This window comes from Haemaphysalis longicornis, unplaced genomic scaffold (assembly GCF_048455015.1).
Source record: "Haemaphysalis longicornis isolate Haplotype H1 unplaced genomic scaffold, Haemaphysalis longicornis Haplotype H1 scaffold_1, whole genome shotgun sequence".
Lineage (NCBI taxonomy): Eukaryota > Metazoa > Arthropoda > Arachnida > Ixodida > Ixodidae > Haemaphysalis > Haemaphysalis longicornis.
This window is the reverse complement of record NW_027526203.1, coordinates 11,753,029-11,763,364: the sequence shown is the minus strand read 5'-3', so window position 1 is coordinate 11,763,364 and position 10,336 is coordinate 11,753,029. Positions and strand designations below refer to the sequence as shown.

The following is a 10,336-nucleotide window of genomic DNA, read 5'->3' as shown; positions in this document are numbered from 1 at the left end:
GCGCCCGCGGCAGTTTCTGAATCGGGCTGCCATCCCAGGCGGCACAGAAAGTGTGTCTCAAGACCGGGCCGTCTATGGCCGCTTTCTGGCATGTCCGTCCAGCATCCAGGTTCTGGCAGCCACTGATCATACGTTGAACGGCCAACATCCGGCAACCAGCGCTTCGGTATTTCTCCGGCCGCCCGTGTTCAGACGCACAACGGCAGCTCTGGCTGACAGATATTCAGTTCACTTTCGGCTGCCGATGCTGAGAAAGATAACGGCCGACGTACGGCCTTAGGACATTCGTTTTTCCTTCTGGAAGCGGGGTTCAGCCGAAGCCCGGCAAGCGATCGGCCACAGAATATCCGTACTGTTGTGGCAGTTGGTGTTCGAAAGGAGACCGGCCGGAGCGCGGCTGCCGCGCATTCGCGCTTTCAAATGCGAACCACGGGTCCTGTGGCAGAATATTCGTTTTCTTCGGGAAGACGGTGTTATAAAGGAAACCGGCCGACGTACGGCCCCACAATATACGTTTTTATTTCGGGTAGCGGTCTTCGGCCGGATTACGGCAAGCGAACGGCGGCAGAATATTTGGCATTCGGTGTTCAAGCTGAGACAAGCCTACGTAAGGTGTCAGGTTATGCGTCATTCTTTCGGTAAGCGCTGTACAGCAGAACAAGGGCACGCACCTGGGCGCCGAGAATTCATGCACAGACGTGTTTGAAAGAGACCGGCCGGTGTAGGGCCGGTTTTCCCTGGGTGAAGAAAAAGCCGTTAAGCAGTCGAACGACGCAGACGCGTTTTTCATACGCTCGGTGTTTCTACGTTTTAAATGAACAAACTTCGTTTGTCAAACAGTAATGAGTGTTCTAGGTGAACGGGCAAGCTGCAAGGACTCACTGGAAATTACCAGGGAACCTTTTAGGCCATCGGAATGCCATTTATTGCCACAAGAAGACTGTGCCACACCGACGGGTGAGCTAAGCCTCGCCACTCATAGCCGCTACCACGCTTCGCCCGCCGGCTTCGTCGACGCATCAGCTCGAGGCTATTCGCCTCCTCAAGAAATGAAGAGCATTGGAGACATCGACCCGGCAGAGATGTCCGACCCGAGATAGTGGTGGTTCACCAAAATAACTGGCCTTAAAGGGCGTCGAGCAAGCGGCCACCACGCAGGAGCTCAACCGGCGCCATGTCAAGGCCTCCCCACCAAAGAAAGGCAAGGGCGCGCAAAAGCTCAACTTTGCGGCTATTCTTCTTGCAATAATACTGCGAAAAACAATGTTGCTCTATTTTGTTGGTGATAAACATAAAAGAGGCTAAGCTCGTGCATTGGTAGGCTCAAGTTTGTGCGCTGCACTATGTTACTTCATGGGATTTTATGATTGCCTATTAAGAAACGTGTTATTTTAAATTTGCTACAACAACAGAGCCTTGCCAATGACGAAGCCTCGATGTTAATTTAGTTGCGGTGTTTGAAGGTGAGCTTACCTACACTTGGGATATGACTCATTTGGTTAAACATAATCTCCAACACCCTAGCAAGCACGGATTTCGTCAGGTTTCTCTTGCTCAACGCAGCTTGTTGAGTTCACGCACAGTTTGGCTCTAGCGATAGATAAGCTTAAAGCAGTTGACTGTATTTTCTTGGACTGCAAAAAAGCATTTGACGGTGTTTCATATCACCTTCTTGTTAGTACATTGTGGGCTATAAACTGAATGAATCGGTTATTGCATGGATAGCCCAGTATCTCTCTCTAAGATAGCAGTCGGTCGCTCTCAATGGTTGTTCGTCCGGATAGGTTCCCGAGACCCCGGGAATTCCCCAAGGCTCAGTTGCGGGCCATCATTTTTTCTTGGGATATATAAATGTTTTTACTATTGGCCCCTGATCTTTGTTCGAAATGCCCGGGAATGGCTGTGTAGTTTAAAGGACTACAGCGAATGAACGTGGTTCTGAACACCTGCAGCATGAATCAGATTTAATAACATCCGGGTGTGGTGATTCAGAAAAGTTGCTGAATGTTAAAAAGTGTGTAACGTCACCTTTACAAGAAAACCTTCATTCAAATTAAATACGTATACCGTAAATTATGCTGCTTTAAGAATGGCCGGGGAATATAAATAACTAGGAGTTTATTTAACGAGTGGGTATGTTAAATAGGCACCTTCACAACTTCAAAGTTACGACTGCAGGTGTTTTTGGCTTTGTGAAACAAATGTCAGCGAACCTCCATCTAGATTAAAAGATCAACCGTATTTCGCTCATGTGCGCTCGATGTTGGAGTACGCTTGTGTTTTCTGGAATCCCTACACCAAAGAGCTGTTTGATACGCTCGAAAACATACAGAATAGGGCAGTGCGATTCGTATTAGGTAAGTGGCACTGTCAACTTAGCATGACGGAAAATAAATGTAAACTTTAATGCTAAGACGTGAAAGAGCAGAGACGAAACCTCAGGTTGAATTTTTCCCCCCCACGGGGCACCTTGAGTAATCTTGGTGACGGTGAGTGGCGACACCGCGTACCCCGAGCCCCCCATACTTAAGCTGTCACCTACCGTGGCTAGAAGTTGAAAGGTGAAGGGTTAGAAGCCGTGAACGGTGGCCGTCGGAGCCTTGGTCAAGCTCCGGCCGATGGGCTCCCTGCCTGTCACCCAGGCAGGAGCTCCGGGACCTCTTTGACTACCAGGGTAAGGTCAAAGGAGAAAGTACCCCCGTCTCCCTGCTTTCCAATCTATCATATGGCATTTTCCAACCCCCCCCCCCAAACGTGATCGGCCCCCGAAGAGGGGCCGCACCGAAGTTTCCTTTCCACCACTTCCTAACTTGAGTATTCCGAAACCGAACAACTACTCTCGCTTCTTAGTGATAGAATCAGTTGACCAGTTGAACCCTCTTGCTTCAAAGTCAGTATTTCTCATCTCCAAATTTCTTGAAGGTGTCATCGGCGAATCATATAAAGCCAAAAAACAAAAAACCGGTGAAATCCTTGTTGAAGTCAGTAGCCAGGATCAGGCTGATAAACTACTTGCACAAACCCGCATCGCCGATCTGGCCATGCGAGTCACGCCCCACCGCAGCCTAAACAGCTCCCAGGGCGTGATTTCCGAATATGACCTAATCAATGAATCTGAAGCTGACCGGCTGGAGGGCCTTCGTAATCAGGGCGTAACAGCGGTCAGGCGCATAACCATCCGCAGAGACGATAAACAAATACCGACAAAGCACCTCATCCTAACCTTCGACAAGGCGACCCTTCCAGAATTCATTAACGCAGGCCACATCCGTTGTTCAGTCCGGCCTTACATCCCGAACCCACGGTGCTGCTTCAAGTGCCAACGGTTCGGGCGCGGCACAAACACCTGTCGCGGCCGACTTACCTGCGCAAAATGCGCCCAGCACGATCACCCGGCCGAAAACTGCAACGTGCAACAACTTCTTTGTGTAAACTGCCAGGGTCCACATGCGGCCTACTCCAGAAAATGCGAAAAGTTTCAATTCGAAATGAAAATCATTAACATCAAGGCCACTGAAAACATCACTTTCCCAGAGGCGCGGAAGAGGTTCGCCTCTTTCCCTCTGGGGAGGTACGCCGACGCAGCTCGCCGGGGGGCGGAGCGGTGTCTGGTTTCGGCGGGGACCCAGTACCACGAGTCGGACTTGGTCCCGCCCCCCCCCCCCTGGGTTGCCTCTTGCAGCCCAACCCGCCTCCGCACCGCTCGCTGGGCCAGCAGCGGCTGTGGTGGCATCCACGTCCGGTGGGGAAGCTGCTGCACCCACTGTTTCCTCTTCTCCACCGGCCCGAAGCACACGCGAGGGCCCAGACGAGATGGAGACGGAGGCAGTCGCAGCGACCCCCTCCCCCGCCTCACTGCCTGTGCCATCTGTGGTGCTCCCCACGCCTTCGGCACTGGCACCGCAGGCAAAGAACACCCAAAAGGGTACCACGTCAAGGGGGCCCAGTCCGCTGGGCACCCCCTTGCCTTCAGATGACGACATGGACGTCGAGCCCTTCCGGCTTTCATCGCAACGGAAGGAACGGGCTGCGACGTCCAGGTCAGTAGAGGAGGCCAGAAAACCCCTTCCAAGAGTGCAAGCCCCGAAAGACCCTACATAAATAGTCACACTCCAGTAGCTCGGGAGTCGGAACACATACTAATGGGAAGAGAAAATATTGTTCAATGGAACTGCAGAGGCCTTCTGAATAATCTTGACGACGTGTATGAGATTCTGCATGCCAATCAGCCAAGTTTAATGTGTGTCCAGGAAACACATCTGAATTCCAAACACACAAATTTCTTGAATAGTTACCTGGTATACAGGAAAGACAAGGATGGCTGCACACACTCTTCTGGCGGTGTGGCCATAATCGCCCGCAAATCCTTAGCATGCCACCCTGTCACCTTGAACACCGTCCTTGAGGCTGTAGCCGTTCGCACAATAATATTTAATAGGTTGATAACTGTGTGCTCCATATACATTCCTCCTGATGTTGCACTTACGAGCTCCGACTTCGAGGCGCTGGTTGACCAGCTGACCGAACCATACATCCTTACAGGCGACCTTAAAGGGACACTGAAGTGATATGTAAACATTGCGGGATGGTGGTGGTGGTGGTGAAACTTTATTTCCAAAAAGGGTCCTGAAGGACACCTGACCGGTGTCAAGGTGTAGAGGGCATCTCCCACGTCGGGACGGGGAGCCCGAGGCTCTCCGCCGCTACGCGGGCCTTCTGGACAGCCCAGAGTTGATCGTTAAGTTCACTGCTCCTGAGAGCACTGTCCCACTTGACCTTATCCTCCAGATAGGAGGCTTGCGTAGCACAACCACACAACATATGACCCAAGTTCACACGCCCATCACACTTTGAACACGTAGCAGTTCCGTCGTAGTCCGAGTCGATGTGGCTCATCCTCCAAGGATTGGCGTATGAGTCCGTTTGTAACATGCGGAGAGTGACTGACTGCGCCCTGTTGAGTCCTTTGTGTGGGAACGCAAATTCCCGTCGATTTAAGTAGAAGTGCTTGGTGAGCTCGTTGTAGGTCTGAAGTTGATCCTTGAAAGCCCTTTGTGGAGACGGGGGTGGTTGGGAGGGTGCGCGGCTGCTGAGTCCTCGCGCCGCCTGGTGGGCGGATTCATTGAAGTTCCGCTGTCCTCCCCCGAGGTCGCCCATGTGGGCTGGAAACCAGACTATCGAATGATTACTAATGTGTCTATCTTCCAATAACTTGGAGACTTCGGCATCAACCACTCCCCTGGCGAAGGCTCGAGTGGCCGCCCTAGAGTCGCTATAAATGACCAAATGTTGAGGATCAAGCAGAGCAAGTGCAATGGCCATTTGCTCAGCAACCTCCGGATTCTTGGTAAACACGGAAAGTGCGTTGCACATCCGTTCTTGAGCATCAATGACGGCTATCGAAAAGGCCTGTCTTCCATTTATCTGAGCAGCATCTACAAAAGCCGACTCCGTAGGGCTCTCGAGAGCTGCAGCTAGAAGTGCCTTGGCTCGAGACAGTCTCCTTCCTTGATTAAAGACAGGGTGGACGTTTCTGGGGAAAGGACGGACCACGATGGGGTCTCTGATTTCTCTGCTAAGGTGTTTAACACTCTCCTTATTCTGTTCGGTAAAGATGCCCAGAGTGACCAGAATGTCTCTGCCTGCTCTAGTGCCTGACAGTCGACCTACCTGCGCAGTGTGCTGGGCTTCTGCGATTTCTGATAACGTATTGTGAACCCCTAGTTTCAGTAGGAGATCTGTGGATGCATTGATAGGAAGCCCCAAAGCTACCTTAAAAACACGACGAATCATGGTGTCGAGGCGTTTCTCTTCGGTTTTCTTCCAATTGAGCATAGCCGCGACGTAAGAAATGTGGCATAGGACGAAAGCGTGGATAAGCCTGATGGCGCACTCCTCGCTTATACCCCTATTCCTGTTGAGAATGCGTCGAAACATTCGTAACGCGTTTTCAACTTCCCCGGTAATCTTCTGTAACATTAAGTTATTGGAACCGTTTCCTTCGATAATTAAGCCCAGAACTCTGATGGAATTGACCTCCGGAATGCGATTGCCGTGCATGTCAAAAAGCGCAACGTTGGGCCTCCTGTCCTGCTCCCAACCCCTGGGCTTGCGCCCTGGTCTAGATGGGCTATAGAAAAGCAACTCCGACTTCTTTGAGGAGCATTTAAGACCCGCAGGGGCGAGGTATAGCTCTGTGGCCCTGACAGCTTTTTGCAATCGAGCCTCCAATTCACCGTCACTGCCCCCAGCACTCCACAGGGTAACATCATCAGCGTAGATGGTGTGTTCAACCCCCTCAATATCGAGAAGTGTTCTAGCTAATTTGGACATGACTAGATTGAACAAAAAGGGAGACAGTACCGAGCCTTGAGGAGTTCCCCTGTCTCCAAGCTCGAGGGGTTTTGATATAATATCTCCAATGCGTAGGGAGGCGGTTCTGCCGCTGAGAAAAGATCGAACGTAAGAAAAGAAACGCTCGCCGAGACTAAGGTCCGATATGGCCTGAAGTATAGCCGTGTGGCGTATATTATCAAAGGCTTTTTCTACATCAAGGCTCAGAATGGCCCTTGTGTCTTGAGTGACCCGATCTAGCAGCTTCTTTTTGATCCGGAGCATAGCTTCCTGGGTCGAAAGACCCGGCCTGAAACCGATCATGGTATACGGGAAAAGCTGGTTATCCTCCGCATAAGCGGAGAGCCTGTTAAGCACAACATGCTCCGCAACCTTGCCGAGGCAGGACGTCAGAGAGATCGGTCTGAGGTTTTTAAGTCCGAGAGGCTTGCCCGGCTTAGGAATGAGTATCGTATTAGCGTGTTTCCAAGTATCTGGGACGTAGCCCTCTCTCCAGATATTATTGATTTGTCTGGTTAGATAGCTGATGGAATTATCCTCAAGATTGCGAAGAACTCTGTTCGAAATACCATCAGGGCCAGCAGCAGATTTACTGTTAAGCTCCTGAATAGCAAAACGAACTTCTCCCTCCGAAAAATCTCCGTCAAGCGCGTGGTTGGGAGAACCCGTATACACTACTGGCGGAGGGACGAAAGTCTGCGTTTTTATAAGTGGCAAATACTGACCGGCTAGATCTTCCAAGAGCTCGTCATCCTTAGCTTCCTTCCGCGCCTTGTGAATTATTTTGCTCAGTAGCGACCGCTGGGTTGGCTTGGATCTGGAACCTCCCTCATCTAGTAGATGTCTGAGGAGACCCCAGCCTCTCCCTTTGCGAAGTTGGCCGTCTAAGGAATTGCATATCTCATCCCATTGTTGTTTACATAGAACTTTACAGTACTCCTCAATCTCTCTGTTCAGCAGCGCGATCTTTTTCCTAAGTCTCGTGTTCAGTCGTTGGCCTTTCCACCGTGCTAGTATTGATTGCTTAGCCTCAAGGAGATTAGCTAATCTGTGGTCCATCTTCTCAGTTCCAACATCCGTGAGGATGGTTCTTTCTGAAGCGTGAATGTCCAGCCCAAGCTGCTCTATCCAGCTCTCGAGCGGAGGATCTGCCTCATCGGGAGAGGCATCGGGATTAGCCCTCAATTTGCGGAACTTATCCCAATCAATCAGTTTAAACTCCCTCAGCTTCTTACAGACTACCTCGAAGCTGACGACTACAATATAGTGATCGCTGCCGAGGTCAATATCAGTATTCACCCAGCTAGGTTTCTCGATTCCCCGGACAAAAGTTAGGTCCGGCGTCGAGTCCCTGCACGTAGAAGTGCCGCATCTAGTTGGGTGACCCGGGTCTGTAATGAGAGTGAGACTAAGGTCCGAGGCGTGCGTCCATAACCTTTCACCCTTGCCGGTGGAGTAAGGGTATTTCCACGCTTGGTGAGGGGCATTGAAATCCCCACCAACAATCAAAGGAGCGTTACCGGCCAGCCGTGCCACTTTAGTTAGGATGGCCTTAAAGCTCTGCCTGGATTCTTTTGGGCTACTATACAAATTGAGGAGAAATATACTGCTGCTGTTGCCTATATAATTGTTAGGAATTATCTCCACAGCGATAAATTCTACCTTACAATGCGACGTACGGAGCTCGTGTCGGATATAAGGGATCTTCTTATTTATCAAAATAGCCACACCCCTGCCTTTATCCTCCCGGAGGCTCTCCGCCTTGTATCCCGTGAAAGGGAGGTCAGCCGCAAGAGTCTCCTGAAGCAAAATAACATGTGGTTTCTCAGCTTGTGATCTAATAAACTGCTGGAGGGCCGCCTTTTTTGGGGGGAATCCTCGGCAGTTCCATTGCCAGGCTCTAAAGGCTTTAGTTATCGAGGCCATCTTGACCGTGTGGGATTGCGTTATTTAGGTTAGTATTACTGTGGGAAATACCCTGCTCTGCCAAAGGGTTGGGATAGATCTTCACCATAGCTGGAACTACCGTATCATTCAAGTATGCCTCGATCTTTTGCAGCCTAGCCCCGACGCTCTCCTCATTGTGCTCAATACGGGTGAGTCGGTCGTTTATCTGCTTGATACTATCATTAATCGCAGATAGAGCCTCCTTGATTTCCGACTTTGCCTTAAACTGCAACTGACTGGGCGGAGTAAGGGCCCGCTTCTTGGGAGCTGGGCACTCTGCGACCTCGCCCTCTGACGGAGCAACCTCCATGGACCTTGGAACTTCGCTATCTGAGGGACGCTCGCCCTCTGACGGAGCAACCTCCATGGACCCCGGAACCTCGCTATCAGAGGGACTCTCAGAGGACTCGGACTTGTTACGAGTAATCTCTCTGCGGAGCTCGATCAATTCGAGAGTGAGCCTCTCTACCGCCGCCCTGAGACTGTTGTTCTCCTTTTCCAGCGATAGAATCCTATCTCTTTCTAGACTACGATTCGCTCGGGTCATTGGCTGATCCGCGCCTTTTTCTTTGCCCTTAACCTTGTTGGCCCACGAGTCTGCGCCACCACCAGCCGCGAAACGCGCCTGCGGCCCTCTGGAGCGGGAGCGACCTCTGCACCTGCTTGCGTCTCGCTTTTTTGATGACGCACGACGTCGAGACCGAGAGCGGCAGCGCGAGCTAGCTCGCCCCCTGGATTCGGACCTGTCGCTCACCGTCTGCGTCTCTTCCTTGACCATCTGTGACTTCGCGCGCTCTTGACGTCTAACACGCACCACGTATGGCATCAAGTAGCGTTTCTTGCACGATTTATCCGCTGTCACATGCAAGCCCCCGCACAGCTTGCATTTCGGGTTGCACACATGTGGGTCACTTGGGTTGCGCACGCCGCAGCCCCTACATTCCGAAACACCGGGTGTCGGGCAAACGTCCTTCCGGTGTCCGATCTTTCCGCAAGCGTAGCACACGTCCACTTGTTTCCGATATAAGTAGCAGCGCACTAGAGTAGGTCCATATCTCACAAAGTTCGGTACACGAAGCCCATCGAATACAATAATAACAGATCCGGAGTTCTTGATTCTCTTGACGCCGAGCGCCAACGGGTTACGGTCGTTCAAAATGTTCCTTTCAAGGGTTGCAGGCCCGTCTGCGATGTCCACGTTTCTAATAATCCCCTTGCACGTATCGCTGGGGGCGGTCTCGTAAGCGTTGACTTCGAAGACCTTCCCGGCCACCGTTATGAACTTGATGCGAGCGTACTTGTCCGCATTTTCTCTTAGAGGGGTGCTGGCCACCATAATGTTTTGCGTAATGTTTGGGCAGATTACGTCATGCAGCGTTTGCTCCGAGCTCAAGCTTGCCGCTTCGGTAATCGCTTTACCCACGGTGGGGCCCACTTTCTCCAAATTCAATCCCCCTCTGGGGCGTATCACAATCTTGATGTGCTCCTGAGGCATGGGAGGCATGCGTGAGGTTTTTACCACCCGATTCACGACGCTGGAAAACGGCCGGCGTGCACTCACCTTCTCTTCGCTAGCGTGGCTATCGTGCTGCTCTCGGCTGACTTTTTTTTCTCTTCGGCTGGTGACCTTCTTCCAGCCCGATTCCTTGTCAATATCGTCTTCGGCGATGAAATCGCCTTCCACTTGCATCGAAGCCACCGCCATGACAGCTGTCGCAGAGTTCGCCGTGCCAGCAGCGAGGGCAGCCACCGGCGCGTCGCCGCGCTAGGCCTGCCGAGCGTTAGGCCTACCGGTCGCCAGCGTGGCGCTCGGGGAAAAAGTTCAGTACTTCGGTGAAAAGATCACCCACCGGCGAAAACCTGGTATCCACAGAAGCGCTGCAACTTCCGGCGTTGGTTGAAGCCAAAAACACAGCGATAAAAGTAGATTATCCGACCGAAATCGTTCAAACAGTTGGGAGCCGATCTTGTCACGTCTGCACTGGTCGGCGCCCCCTGGCGGTCCCTTACTAGCGCAAATTGTAGTCCGGAGTCC

General features: G+C 51.8%; 1 protein-coding gene across 1 annotated transcript in view; it reads right to left on the bottom strand.

The window, feature by feature from the left end:
- The window catches only part of LOC144155114 (uncharacterized), a 22,773-nt gene extending 12,767 nt beyond the window's left edge, over positions 1–10,006 (bottom strand). Inside the window, exon 1 of the mRNA XM_077686407.1 lies at positions 9,056–10,006. Within this exon, the coding sequence (XP_077542533.1) occupies positions 9,056–10,006 (951 nt within the window). The remainder of the gene's footprint in view (positions 1–9,055) is intronic.
- Between the last annotated feature and the right edge of the window lie 330 nt (positions 10,007–10,336).